The sequence below is a fragment of the Oncorhynchus masou genome, chromosome 29 (genome assembly GCF_036934945.1).
Source record: "Oncorhynchus masou masou isolate Uvic2021 chromosome 29, UVic_Omas_1.1, whole genome shotgun sequence".
NCBI lineage: Eukaryota > Metazoa > Chordata > Actinopteri > Salmoniformes > Salmonidae > Oncorhynchus > Oncorhynchus masou.
The window spans coordinates 59,627,539-59,643,092 of record NC_088240.1 but is presented as its reverse complement, the minus strand read 5'-3'; the positions used below and the strand labels follow the sequence as shown (position 1 = coordinate 59,643,092).

Sequence of the window (15,554 nt, the reverse complement as noted above, 5' to 3'; positions counted from 1 at the left end):
AATACAGTTGCTGTGGAAATAAACGACATGAAAGTCGCCCCTCAGCCAGTGCTTCTCTGTGCTTTGACTTTGAGGAAAGGAACAGAGTAAACACCATGCACACGAATGGAAGGTGTTGAAATGGACATTACAGGCTTCTCTTGGGTCACTGGTGTCGCATAGATTTTAAAGATGGACATTTTTATCATTTGTGCGTCAGGATCACAAATGTTACCTTAGTAACCTTTCCCTTCTCTCTTTCTCTCCTCCTCCTCACCCTCGCAGGGCATGACTATCAAACCCCTGGTGGACCTGTTGGCCGTGAAGAAGAAGCAGGAGGCCAAGCGCTCCATCAATGAGGAGATCCACACCCAGGTGACCTTTTAAACCCCGTCAACCCCCTCACATCCTGGCCTCTCCTTCTCTATCCCCTCCTCTGTAGCTGGACCACCCATCAGATAAGTTCACTTCCTCCTGGGATATAGTAAGAGTACTGATATTTTAGGATCGAAATAGCAAAACTGATTCTAGATCTGCACTGCTACTCTGAGACACTTTATAAATACAGGCCCACAGGCCCTGGTCAGGTTATACCATTTTCAGTACAAGAGCAAGAAACTCACTGAAGCTGCTCTGCATGGCTGGTATTGTTCACTGTAATTGTCTAACCAGCTTGCCCTGTAGAATAGGCTATTGCATTAATGGCTGTGGTTAAATTACTGATTTGGTTATTTCAATTTGAGGGATGTCCATTTGACTTTGAAATGAAGTATCTATCTGTCCAGATTACAGTACTGTCATTACATGTACAAATCTGTTGTTCTGCCCCTGAACAGCCAGTTAACCCACTGTTCCTAGGCCATCATTGAAAATAAGAATTTGTTCTTAACTGACTTGCCTAGTTAAATAAAGATAAAATAAATAAATAAATGTTGAGTGCAAAATATTTCTCTGCACTTCCCCCCCTATCTGCCATTAATGGAATGATCTTCTTTTAATGTATTTTGTCTTGCTGACATTGCCTTGCTGGGTGGTTTTAATAATGGAACGCAGCATTCCCCTGCTTCCTCTTAACTCCGACTAATTAAACGTCCTGCATTGCTCCGTGGCTCCCAATGGACCATCCTCTCATTCTCCACTGACTCATCCACCATGGTTGCCAGATTGGCAAGTGAAATCCCCCTGCGTAGGCCGAACTTCCTCTGATGCTACTGATCATTCTCGCTCTGCCCTGGAGTGACCTCTGAGCAGCACGGCACACCGTCACTCGGCAGCTCCTGTTGCTAATAATAGCCACAGAATAACGGCACGTACTGTACACACACATGCACACAGTGTCTCTACGGGGCTCTGTTGGTTCTCTGGTGCACAGAGGAGCGATGAGTCACCGGCGCTCCAGGCTAGATGCCCTGGTTAGCAGCTTATAGCTTCTTCTCCAAAGTAGATGGCAGTGATGAAAATAAACAGAGCGGTTCTAGGACTCCTGGAGTGCACCGGATGAGTGGATGAGGGTGTCTTAAGAGCCCGGTGGAGTCCCTCAGGGCTTTAATGTCAGAACCATGGTGTTTGTGGTCTCTCAAATTGCTCAGTAGGTTGTTTTGATGAATGGATATTTGAGGTTGCAGTTGTTTTACTTTAGAAAGTCTTATCTCTTGCCTAGTTGGCACCAGGGGCTGACCCTGACGCACTGTGTGTCACCTTGCCTGAGGCTTTCATTATAATATTACCATATATTGTGTGAAATTGTGAAGTTAGAGGTAGAACTAATGCAGAAACGACTGTCAGGAAAGTCCCTTCACTGCCCGAAAATATTGCTATGCACGTAGATTTCCGATGCGAATTGAAATAAATTCAGTGGCACGATCAAACTGCGTGTTCCCATAGCAACTCTGCATGTCAAACTGTCCCTGTGCAGAACTATCACAGCAGTGGCCATAATCAAAATACAGGAACAAAACTGACCACCGACTGAACGTCCTCTGTCAGTGCCTATTTCTCTGCTTTAATCTGTGAGTGTGATGGACATCATCTAGGGCTAATGCTCTCTCTATTGGCCAGATTGTGGCCAATTCCTGTTGCAATGCAACAGAATCTCCGTGGGGAAATGGCTACTTAAGGGATAATCCAAAAAAGACAAAATGGTGGCCTGTGTGATGTGGAAAATATACTATTTACATGTGATAGAAACACAAGTATTAACAGATTAGGCTTGGTTCACTTTTCACTTCCACCTTTTTAAAAAGCATTTCAAATATCTGCTTCTCTTGTTGGTTAGAGTAGATACAATATTTGGACGTAAACTTTGTTTTCACCCCTGTAGTTCCTGGACCATCTGCTGACTGGCATTGAGGACATCTGTGGACACTACGGCCATCATCACTGGAAAGACAAGTACGTAGCAAAAGGATGGACTTAAAAGGTCACGGTGACTAGCGCTGTATATATTTTTTTCACTGTATTAAAAAAACATTCGATTACCTCTTAGGTTGAAGATCCTTAACCGTGACAACTTTCTATTACACAGTCCAGTCATCTCTGTTTGTGGTCCATTGCCTTCTGTTTGACTTTAACAAAGATCCCAAGGCTAACTCCGCAACGTGGCGGTGAAGCTGCGATCCACCAGGCGTTAGCAGTAGCACCTTAAGTGGATTCTTTCAGAACCGATGGTTGTCCTTCAATGAAACCGTCCTGAACCCAATAATGTTTTTATGTGGCAGTTACTCTCTCAAGAGAACCATGTGTAAGATTTGTTCAGACAGCCCTGTAAGCTGAATTATTTATTATTATTTTTTTGTATCACCCGACAGTTGTCATATTTCACCTTCAGATCCAGTTCCCAGACAGACTTTAGAGCTTTGCGATAACTGTCTAACTGGATCGATCTGGAGTGTAGAGTCCCTCCTTGGATTTAGAGCATTATGATGAAAACACTGGGCTCATCCTACAGCGGTCTGTTTTCACAATGTGTGTTCCTGCCAGTGACAGCACTGTCTCCAATGTTGTGTGTGTGTGTGTGCTCTTCTCATATTCAAGAGCTTTTCATCAATTAACCTTTATAAGGGTTTAATGAGGCTGGTAATGGCTGTGTAATATAGAGGGGCAAGAAATGGAGGCAATGGGATAAAAAGGCTCCAAGGTTGACTTGTTTTCTTGTCTCTCCCGATCTCCCTCTCTCCCCGCAGGCTAAACCGCTTCAACAAGAAGTACATAAAGAAGTGCCTGATAGCGGGAGAGCGCTACAAGGAGCCGCAGCTCATCGCCTTCTACCACAAGATGGAGTTCAAGCAGGCCATCGAGCTGGTGGAGAGCGGCGGGGGCGTCAAGCTGCCCTCCGCCATGCCCTCGCAGGTCTCCATGCAGTGAGTGCTCCCTCTTTCCCCCTCCAGCTCCTTTTAGCTCACCAGCTCTACACTTGATAGCCATTTCCACTTTGTTGCATTAGCCTATATCCTCGTAAGCTCGTGTGTGTGTCGAGTGCCAGAGACGTTTGAAGGTCAAGGGGCTGAACTAGCAATTACGTCCTGTAAATAACTGTTATGGGAGAAAGAGCCTGAAATCTGTCTCGTGGGTGTTAATTTTTAAGTGAGTTAGAGCTTGGTAATGGCCAAAATCAACCATAGTTATCCGTAGAGCCACAGTCAACATGTCTCTTTTTTTCTCCTTCCTCTCTCCCAGGAACATCCAGCCCAAGAAGCTGCCGCCCGCTGTAGCAGAGCGGGCCCTGCCTCAGTTCACCAAGGGCCGTGAGGAGGAGATCAGGAAGATCCTCAGGAGTAACCTGCAGAAGACACGCCAGAGGGTGAGCGCTGATATAGGGTCAGATTTCCCCCTCCGCTAATCTGAGGGGTAACATTAGGAGGGCAACTGCAAAGCTGATCTCAGATCCGTTTGTTCTCGATTTGGGGTTTGCTCTCAGCTACTAATGTAGGAATTCAGATGCTCACTCGGTTTGTGAAGAGAGAAAACAATTTTACATATTATAATTATGCCATTTAGCAGACGCTTTTATCCATAGCGTCTCAGTCATGCTTGCATTCATTTTACATTGCTTTGTTTGCCATTTCCTCATTAGTATTGTCAAACGTTAAATCTCTTAAGATTATAGTACTAAAGTAGACATAAGCCTGCATCATCATGAATACAAGTGTGCATTGTTGCTGTGTGGTCTTAGCTTAGACCTCCCTGTCCCGTGGTGCGAGTTGAATGAATGTGTTTAGTCTCTCCTCCTCCCAGATGCGCTCCTACAACAGATCCTCTCTGGTGCCTGAAAAGTTATTATTATTATTATTATTATTGTTGTGTGATCCTAGCTCTATAGCATTCCTGTCCCATAGTGTGTGTTGTGTGTGTCGTCTCTCCCTCCAGCTGCGCTCCTACAACCGACACACTCTCGTGGCTGATCCTTTCGAGGATGGATGGAACGACTTCCTCCTGAAGAAGCAGAGAATGATCGAGCTAGAGAAGAAGGTAAGATTAGCCGACTCTCCTGGCCTGGTTAAACCAGATTGAACACTGCGTTCACTATTGTTGTGCTCACTTAAGTCTGGAATTCCACTAATTCAGTTCAATATAACTATATTTATCCCCTCAAGGGCAAACAAAACATAAATAGACAGATACAAGGGATCCTCCCCAAAATAACAAACAGCCTATTTTCTGAAAGAGGGTGGATTAAGGATGGAAGCCCACATGGCCAAACTCTGCTCTTTGGATTTGGTCAAAACATTTATTCTACTGGATGAAACAATGAAATGTAGCAAAATCAGTTTTGGAAGCCATGCTAAGCCTCCCCCAGACAGAGACAGAACTTCAACAGACAACCAGACACAAAGTTCTCTCATTACTCACAGTTGTAAACTTGTTTTTAAACAATCGCATTAATTTAGCCTAGCTATTATGGATTTAGTCAGTGTTCCATAAATTGCCCCCCCCCCCCTCCACTCAATGAATTTGCCTGACACAATCAGATCCTGATTAATATATGCAGCTTTGTGGCCGAAGGCCAACTTGCATTTAATCCGTCTCTAATGATGTAATGAAAATGGAAGCAACATCTTGATTAAATAGAACTGTTTGATTAAAAAGGACACTGTGGGCCGAGGACACTGTAGACTGAGGACAATGCGGATCCTAGCAGAATAGTTCATTTTGGAAATGAAATAACATTTGAATTGATTCTAACTTTTTAAAAGGACACTGTAGAGTGGAGGAAAACGCTGATCCCAACAGACCAGTTAAACACAATTTACTGACCTGTCAAACTTTTTAATAGCACTTTTGTATTCAAGATGTGTTTTGGTTGCGTTTTATGATATTGGCCTATCTAGTGTTTGGAAGTATTGCTGTAATGCATTGATTTCTGTATTGCTGACCTCACTAAAAGAATTTCCATTAAAACGGACAATAAAGTATCCTATTGTATCGTAAATAATATGGCTGTATGGCACTATGCTTTCATCTAAAGTGACTGGCAGTCGCCGACAACTCATGCACGTAGTGAATACTGTATGTCTGATGCGGGAATCGAACCCACAACCCTTGTATATTGAAAGGGTTGCTTGTGTGTGTGTGTGTGTGTGTGTGTGAACAGATGACAGAGATGAGTAACTACCTCACGGTCCCTGCCGCACCTCCCGACTCCCCCACCATGTGCAGAGCCAGACTGGCCTCGGGTGAGTCCATCCTACACCCACATCACACCCTGACACTTCCTTTTTTACACTTTGGTGCCGACCTCTACCATTACTGGTCTGGCGCTGATATTTCTATTCAAATGGTCCTTTCCCGCATGGTTCCAGGAACTATGGTGGTTGTGTAACCAGGTTGGCTTGGTAGTGTGAATCAACAGGAAAGATGATGGAAATGGACTTGTTCCATCTCAGACCTTTTTGGGCACCTTTGCACTTTATCACTTCAAATTATTTTTTGGAGTTATGAGTCGAAAGGAATGCAATTTGCTTCAAATGTAGTATACTTAGTTTGGCAAGATTGTTCCAGTTAATGACGTTGAAATGGCTGACAGTGATGCTATCTACAGAATGCACGATTACATTACTCAGTTATGCAGTAGGCCGCTCCACCTTTTATTGTATTTCTACTGGAAATAGGTTTGCATGTGTAAGTTGGCATGTAAAGCAGCATTGCGCTTGGTTTTAATTTTAGACAGTGATTTCAAAGCTGAAAAGGCAGGGGACAAAGTCATTCCAGGTGTGTAGTACGGTTCTAGTGAGTGTAGAAGGTTGTGGCGGCCAATAGCCTCAAACTTACTGTATATGCATGTAACTGTTGCTTGTTGCCAGTTGTAAATGCAATATGCATGATTCTAGCGTGCATTTTTCATGTGGTTGACACGATCAGGTTACGGAATGATCCAGCACCACAGTTGTGGTGTAATTGTTTGTAATTATTTATATATATATATATATATATATATATATACACACACTCATCTATCTATTTTTGTTCGGGGAACAGTTTAAGTATTTGTTCTAGTCAGGGTTGGCCAACCCTAGTCGTAGAGAGGCACAGTGTGTGAGCTGCTGTTCTAGCCCAGCTCAACACTAGCACACCTGCTTCTACTAAACATGCCATGACTCTGTGGAACGTTCACAAATACAGATGTATGGAACAAACATACACCTGACGTGTAGAATAGGAATTAGGTCAGCTCTATTCATGACATTTCTATCTGCGACGTTACACAGCGTTTGCCTACTCAATGTGCGCTCGGGTTGGCCTCCCCTGTTTGGAGTAATGTACCGTGCGCTAACCCTTTCCTTGCCTGCCCCGCGCAGACCCCAACGCCTTCTACAACATCAAGGCTTCTTCAGACGGCGTCCCCACCATCCAGGTGGACCTGGCCTCCCCCCAGTCCCCGGACTCTGTCAACATGCTGAACGAGTTCTCCAAGCGGGGTGCCACGGACCAGGGCCTGGGTCAGAGGGAGGGGGCCAACCGGGATGAGGACCAAGGCCTGATGATGAAGCCGTCCTCAGCCAGGAAAGAGGAGAAGGGAGAGGAAGAGGGGGGAAACAAGAACCCAGGGCTGATGAGGTGTCTGAGTGACCCGGGCCCTAGTAATGAGGACGAGGAGGATGAACCATTCCTTCCCTAAAAAACAACTAGCTCCTCCCATTGTGAGGAATAGGGAGGGGCCTGGTTGCAGCAGCTCCTCCTCCTGAGCGGGGCACTACAGGGGAAAGGTCCCTCTCCTTTCACTCCACCAACACCTCATTTGAGTTTGCTATCCCATTGGTTGAGGAACCAATAAAGCCAAAACTGTTAAGGACTTAGGACATAACTTGTTTTATGAACCAAAAGAGAAAAGGAGACTAAATAGCCATCTTTTTTCAATAGTTGTCATTGCTCTTTTTTCATTTTTTTAAGTGATAGGAAGGAAGATCGCCGCCTTGGGTGATCTTGGGTTCAGGTGGGAATTAGCCCGAATGATGGGGGAACATAATTATGCGTTACCAAAGTTTTGGACTGGTGACAATGTTTCACATTTGTTTTCATAATGTTTACGATCGTTCTTCTACTTTCAAGAAAAGTTATTATTTTTGTCACACACAGAAACTCCTTTTCACTTGGTGCATTTGATCACGCAATTAACTGCTTGTTTTGAATTTCAGGGTTAATATGAGACTGTTTACGTGGTTGTCTTTTGTCATCATTTGTCATTCAGTTGGCCAGAGTTCTACTCGGCGTACTCTGTGCTGTACACTGGATGTACTTCACGCTGGATGTAATGTCTTCACTGTGCTAATCTCGACGGACCTCTCTCTTCACCACCTCGCCTATGGAGACCCTAAGGCAAGCGCAGGCTTGGAAATGTTGAGATGCAAACCTGGCATCGCCGCTTCAAGCGTCGCCTCTATTTTAATCGAACGTACGAAATCGGCAGCATCACCGAGACGTGTATGCTGTGCAGTATAAGCTCATTTACATAAAAGAAGGATTGTGATGCAACACCAAGACATTTGTTGATCTTGAATGGACTTAATCCCCCTATATATAAGCCAATCCCTAAAATCACACCAGATACTATTCTCCTCCTGACACCCAGACAAAAAAGGTTTTGTAATATTTTAATTTTGTGTTTTTTAGTTCAAATAATTTACAAAGACAAATTTGTACGTGCGCTGTAGTGGACATAAAGAAACGGTTGATTAGTAAATATGAAAAATGTATATTACAGTAAATGGGTACAGTAGGTAAACATATTTGTCACATCATGTGGTCCTCTAAAGAGGACATTTATAAACAAGCTCTTATTTAAATGTGGGGAAATGATTACACTGCTCTGAAAAATCACCAAATTATTTCCAAGATATTTACTCGAAGCAATTTGAATATCAAACTCACAAAAATTATAATTACACACACTTTCTTACCACAACATATGCTAATTGTGCTGGCAGCCATTTTGAAGATCCCTGAAGAGAAAGTTATCCACTCATGTGATATCATTGAAAACACAGAATGTCCTCTCAGGTACAAACGGACTTAATACAGTGGCATGTTAAAGAGAGTGTACAAAAATGATTTGGTGGGTCTCAGGAGGATATGTTCCCTTTAAGAAAATGCTCTACTATGGGCCATTTCAGAACCATTTTGGTGTTTTCTCCGTATTCTCTTGCCAGTAGTCGCATCTTACAATTCATCTTACTTCTTATGGGTTTGATCTATTCTTTACTCTTGCACCTTATTTACATCAGCTGTTTTGACATTTTTAAAAGACCCTGTTCCCCATTGGTTTTTAGCACTCCCCTTTTGAAAAATCATTTTGGGTTTTTGGCATCGCTGTAAAGGATATGAGGTGTGAGGGGACTATGGATCTTTATCGTCCAACCACCTCAATGGCCAATAATATATAATGTATTTAACCCTCATTTATCCAGGCGAGTCTATTAAAAACAAATTCTTACACTCGGACTACACCGGCTGTGCATGCGTCCACCATCGCGCGTATGTTGAGTTTTTGTCGATCCACACCAGACCTGATCATGACACGCAGGTTAAAATATCAAATCCAACTATGTTCATTTGGGGCAAGTCAAAACACGAAACATTTATGGACATTTAGCCAGCTAGCTCTTGCTAGGTAGTTTGTCCTAGGAGATGGACATTTAGCCAGCTAGCTCTTGCTAGGTAGCTTGTCCTAGGAGATGGACATTTAGCCAGCTAACTTGTCCTAGGAGATGGACATTTAGCCAGCTAACTTGTCCTAGGAGATGGACATTTAGCCAGCTAGCTCTTGCTAGTTAGCTTGTCCTAGGAGATGGACATTTAGCCAGCTAGCTCTTGCTAGGTAGCTTGTCCTAGGAGATGGACATTTAGCCAGCTGGCTCTTGCTAGGTAGTTTGTCCTAGGAGATGGACATTTAGCCAGCTAGCTCTTGCTTGGTAGCTTGTCCTAGGAGATGGACATTGGGTTGTTATTTTACCTGACATGCATATGGTCCTATTATTAGCTGGTTCTTTGTAGAACTTTTGACCCGGAGTGTTTCTCTACTCCGACGTCTAATCCGTAGATGAAATAGGGAAACCTAGTTAGTTTTTAGTTCGTCATCTTTAGTGAATCTCTCTTCGTTTTGTCTCTCAAGCTTTCGCGTGGGTTTGTGTCTTCCTGATATCCAATAAGGAGGGGACTTGCAGCGCGACTCCATTAGAACAAAGTTGTATTTTAGCTCTTGGCTACGCAGACCCTTCGTCACACGAGCGAGCACCACATGGCCAGTGAATGATGGCCTGGAGATACAGGCTTGAGGACATGGGTAAAACTAGCTATTCAATGCAGTATATTGGTGTAAAATGTGCATAGCGATTATTTTGATTATAACCATTTTTTAATTGAACGATGCCCTTTAAAGCAAATGCCATGCTGTAATGTCTACGCAAACGAAGAGGTCATCGCTCCTCTGCTAACATTGAGGTCTATAACCATCACGGGCAGTGCGCTAGCTAGTTGTAAGCAAATTCACACCCGAACGCAAGAGCCAACACCTATTCTGCTCGCACGACAGTGTAAAACTAATCTAGGGTTTGCTTAAGACTATGAAAACCTTGACGTGTACAGTATATGGTTGTATAGGTATTATGTATACAGTACATTGCTTCTCTTTTCTACACAACGCCATAAGATCAAAAGGAACAATTGAATAATTGATTTGATTTTGATTCAAAAGACTGCTTGCTATATTGTCAATGTGATTACTGTCGCTCATCGATCTGAACATCTCAAGGGGACATTCAACCACTTTTAGGTGCAAAGTACATTGCACCTAACATTGATTCAATAGCATAGCAACCCCTCAACCCACCTACTGTACAACCATCTTAGATTTGTAGCGTGATTGACAACATTAACTGGAGTCTGTAACTGTCTCAACTAGAGAAGCCTAAGATGTCCAAGACCGTGGCCTAGTTTGCTGGTTGTCACCTTCCTCTCTGACCTCCGTGTATTGTCACTTTACGCCCATAAAGAGAGCGAGCGAGAGAGTCTTGTTACAACTGAGGAGAGGAGGGAGGAGAGAGGGGTCTCCTTACAGCTTAGGGGAGGAGAGCGAGAGGGAGGGAGAGGTGCACGGTGGTTACTGAGGTTACGGTAGAGAGGCGAACATGAGGACGGGGTGACGACGTAATGGTGTGCTCCTAAGAAACTGTGGCCACTCGTGCACATAAAGTACTACATCATGTGTGTGTGTGCGTGGTGTTCTCCTTTCATGTCCCCATTCGCTCACATGGGCATTGAAGTGGCGGATACTTGTAGGTTGAGTCCAGGAAGGTAAAATAGATCTTCACTGAAACCAAATTGAATGAATGATATGTTGAAATGTCAGAGCTTGTTGTCAAGGACAGGCTGCTTCGGCTGTGAGAGTTAGACGAGGACAAGGTCTTATTGATCAGAGAGGAGTTTAAAATGAAGCTTTACGTAAGGATTGACATTTGATACTTCCCTGGCAGATTTTTCTCTCCACTGTATTGTTATTTAAACGACCAGAAATGTAGTATAGTATGAACATGGCATTTACAAGGTTTCCGAAACAGGTTCTGTAAGTGCAGCCATAGAAAGTCAACGTTAGCTTGGCAACTAGCCTTGGAAATTGTTTCTAAGCCCCCCCTTTTTTTTTTGAATAAGCCTTCATGCTAGTGGAAGAGCAGTTTACCTCAACGCTTTCCCATCGCTCTTTTATTTGGCCACCACTTAAAGACCGTCAATGGTTTCCTGCTGGAAAGGAGGAACTACTGTTATCATGAGTGTTCAGAAGACCGATCTTTAAATTTATACTGAACAAAAATATAAGTGCAACATGCAACAATTTCAAAGATTTTACTGAGATACAGTTCACATGAGGAAATCAGTCAATTGAAAGCAATTCATTAGGCTCTAATCTATGGATTTCACATGACTGGGAATACAGATATGTACCTGTTGGTCACAGGAAAAAAAATGGGCCTCATGATGGGCCTCAGGAATTTGTCACCGTATTTTCTTTGAGCATTCAAAATGCCATTGATAAAGTGCAATTGTGTTCGTTGTCCGTAGCTTATGCCTGCCCATATCAGAACCCCACCAACACCATGGAACATTCTGTTCACAACATTGTCGTCAGCAAACCACTCGCCCACACAACAGCATACATATGATGTGTGGTTGTGAGGCTGGTTGGACGTACTGACAAATTCTCTAAAACGACATTGGAGGTGGGTTATGGTAGAGAAATGAACATTCAATTCTCTGGCAAAAGCTCTGGTGGACATTCCTGCAGTCAGCATGACAATTGCACACTCCCTCAACTTGAGACATCTGTGGCATTGTTGTGTGACAAAACGGCACATTTAAGAGTGGCCTTTTATTGTCCCCTGCACAAGGTGCACTTGTGTAATGATCATGCTGTTTAATCACCTTCTTGATATGCCATACCTATCAGGTGGATGGATTTCCTTGGCAAAGGAGAAATGCTCACGAACAGGGATGTAAACTAATATGTGCACAATCTTTGGCGAAATAACCTTTTTGTGCGTATATAACATTTCTGGGATCTTTTATTTCAGCTCATAAGACATTGGACCAACACTTTACATGTTGCGTTTATATTTTTGTTCAGTGTAGTTGCCCGGTGCATGTAGGCTATCTTAAAATCAAAAGTCAGGGTGTTTCTCACCCAACAATATTGTGCACCAATGGTTTAAACACAGATTTTTCCATCCAAACAGTTTTTGTATCGAAGCAAGCCCTGGTTGGTGTCTGAAAATCATGCAGTGTGTTTGTAACACTCTCGGCATCGTTATGTTTTCGTTCCTTGCAGACAACTAAATCTCAAGCCATACAACCTGTCTAGGGACTTTAATATTAATTGGTGTATGACAATGCTATGTCTGTCATGTTGCAGCAGCCTTTGTTCAATATTTCCTGTAGGTAAGGAAGGTGAACATTTATAAGTGGCTTCGATGTCTTGCTTCACTGATTTCCTTAATTGTTCAAATGCAAATTAATTTTTGTTTAATTTCTCAGCTCCACGCTGAATAATTTCACATTTAATGGATTGTTGAAGCAAAGTCTGTATTAATTCTCTGGCCTCGTTTGGAAGTGTGTTCAGGAATCACAAGGAGGAGGGTTACCCAGGACTAAGTTTGGCCATGCTTGTGGTTCTGTCTGCGTTATGCGTGCTTTACATGTCTTTATTTGTATAATTGCTGCTACATGTGATTTTTTTCCATTCGGTTCACATGCTTTATTTGGGATCCTTTGCTTTGTATTTCTTCATGTGTTCTATGATGTGTTAATGTGCTTCATTTTGGGTTAATTTGCTTTATATTGCTTCTAGTACTTTATATTCGGTTCACATGCTTTATTTGGTTTCATACACTTTTTTACATTGGCTCCATGTGCTTTATATTGCTTCATGTGCTTGACATGGGTCTATGTGCTTTTTAAAGTCACTCCGTCTTATGGTTGGCTACCTTACTGGAACCGAACCAGACTGACATTAAGAGACCAAACGCTCCTTTCATCCAAACTAGTGACGTTACAAAATGATTGTTCTCCTTGCATTGATAGGTTGGAGCACTAGATCATGGGTATAAAAACAACCTCGATAAGGACTACGATGGTTGACGATCTGTCAGAAGGTCATGTTTATTATGGCCTGACCCGTTACTGGCTGTACTGTAAAAGAGCTTGTTTTCTTTTCTCCTGCTGAGAATGGACAGGTGGTTGGACTCGAATAATTATTCCACAGTCATCATTTGCATATGTCCAAAGGAATTTGATTGTCCAAAAAAACAACTTCTGAGTGATCTCACTCCTGACGTGCACATGTGGATATAACATCTTAATTAAACATACTGCAGCCTGGAACATTATAAGCGATCAACAAAGCAGAGCAATGTATGTAGACTTCCTTTCCTTACCTCTGAGTCTGTAACAATTTGCCACACCATATTGATAAAAGCACTTTAACCAATACCTTTAACTCAAATCACTCACGTTAAAGCAAGGAGCAATAAGAACGGGTATTTTGTTCACACAGGCTTTGCATGGCTAGTGTAACACGGGATGTATGTGTGGCATTAATAGTTTACGGTAAGGTCGGGTACGAATTTGGATCTGTCTATGCCACATGCAAGACAGGGATGCAGTCTAACTTTGACTTAAATCAGACTAGGATGAATGCTTTTCTTCGTGAATTCCCTTGCTCTACTACAGATGGCGTCCACAGCATGGCGATTGTATTTCCCACCAGCCACTCATCTTTTTTTGTGTGTTTTTTTTTTCTTCTCGTAGATCTGTTTTAATGTCGGCTAATTGATCTCCAGTGATTTGCAATGTGTACTTCGCAATAATACAAATGTTTTATTTTCTATACAAGTGAATTCAAATCTAATAAGTCAATATGTAATATAAATATATAATGTTACTGTAAAATATCAAACTGTATGGAAAAATGACACTAGTGACAACTGTGTACTGTATTGTTGGTTAGCCTAGCTTAAGCATTCCAAACCTTGGATTATGAAAACAAACTAATGCAGTAATGTTGAAATGAAACAATATACCAAATTAAAGTTGTAATTTATCAAAATATATGTTTCTCTGACACAATGTTTCTTTCTGCAATACAATTACTATTGATTCTCCAGTAAAAGTAGGCCTAATTTGCTTCAAAGGTCAGCTACAAAGAAAAAGGCTGGCTGCAAGAGGTGTTATAGCATGCAGCAATATACAGCCAACAATGTTTAAAAAAAAGTCATTTCCATAACATTTGCAGAGATCACATTTATGTTAAACGCTGCCCATTTCCTCTCAAGCGTAAATTGAGGACTAAAGTTGTTGTCGTGCGCAGCGCCATGACGTGCCTTGCATTGAATCCCGGCCAACGTATGCTACAACTACAGTACCAGTCAAAAGTTTGGACACACCTACTCATTCAATGTTTTTTCTTTATTTATACAATAATAGGGAGAGTAGCAACAATGCTGAACTTTCTCCAGTTGTAGACAATTTGTCTTACTATGGACTCATGAACATCAAGGCTTTTAGAGATACTTTTGTAACCTTTTCCAGCTTTATTGAAGTCAACAATTCTTAATCTTAGGTCTTCTGAGATCTCTTTTTGTTTGAGGCATGGTTCACATTAGGCAATGCTTCTTGTGAAAAGCAAACTCAAATTTTGTGAGTTTATTTTTTATAAGGCAAGGTAGCAACCAACATCTCCAATCTGGTCTCATTGATTGGACTCCAGGTTAGCTGACTCCTGTCTCCAATGAGCTTTTGGAGAAGTCATTAGCCTAGGAGTTCATACTTTTTTCCAACCTACACTGTGAATGTTTAAATGATGTATTCAATATAGACAAGATTGTTATTAGTTTAAGCACACTGTTTGTCTATTGTTGTGACTTAGATGAAGATCAGATCAAATCTTATGACCAATTCATGCAGAAATCCAGGTAATTCCAAAGGGTTCGCTTACCTTTCACTCCCACTTCACTTCTGTATACTTTCCCAGTACATTATTAACGTGTCATTCTTAATCTTTGCGGAAGGGGGAGTGATGTACAGGTTTGCTGTAATATGATGGTACAATAACTTTAGACCAAGTAAACACAGCACTTTTATGCATTTTCTCTCTAGGGTTTTGACCATTTTTGTCAATCATTTCTTACTTTTGGAACACAATACAGCACTGTGGATGCTTGCCCTACTCTAATTTGATGTGCTCTATTTGTTTTTGACCCTCCTAGAATGAATTGGCTGCCCTGGCGAGATTTAAATTAGCCTACATTCTCTGGCGTTGCAGCGAATTCGCAGTCATCGAGACTGCTAAATATGCAATACTAGCAACACATTTGACTCTGTCGATTTATCCCGTCTATTTGGTCCTGTTCACTGATTTATACCGCAGTTAAATTCGTGTGACTCTTGCTTGCCAAACGGCTTGCGTGAGGACCCACAATACTCTCCCGAATATGGTGGGACAAGATAAATATGCTCTGTTACCATGAATACATCCTGTTTATTTTCTCTCGATCACCTTTTAATGTTGGAGTAGGTGGAATAATACATTTAACTGT

General features: G+C 42.1%; 1 protein-coding gene across 1 annotated transcript in view; it reads left to right on the top strand.

The window, feature by feature from the left end:
- Window positions 1-14,067, top strand: part of LOC135520123 (sodium/hydrogen exchanger 1-like) — a 45,598-nt gene extending 31,531 nt beyond the window's left edge. Inside the window, exons 6-12 of the mRNA XM_064945460.1 lie at window positions 265-354; window positions 2,300-2,370; window positions 3,162-3,338; window positions 3,655-3,778; window positions 4,345-4,446; window positions 5,570-5,651; window positions 6,774-14,067. Coding sequence (XP_064801532.1) covers window positions 265-354; window positions 2,300-2,370; window positions 3,162-3,338; window positions 3,655-3,778; window positions 4,345-4,446; window positions 5,570-5,651; window positions 6,774-7,093 — 966 coding nt within the window. The 3' untranslated portion in view covers window positions 7,094-14,067. The remainder of the gene's footprint in view (window positions 1-264; window positions 355-2,299; window positions 2,371-3,161; window positions 3,339-3,654; window positions 3,779-4,344; window positions 4,447-5,569; window positions 5,652-6,773) is intronic.
- Window positions 14,068-15,554: the final 1,487 nt, after the last annotated feature.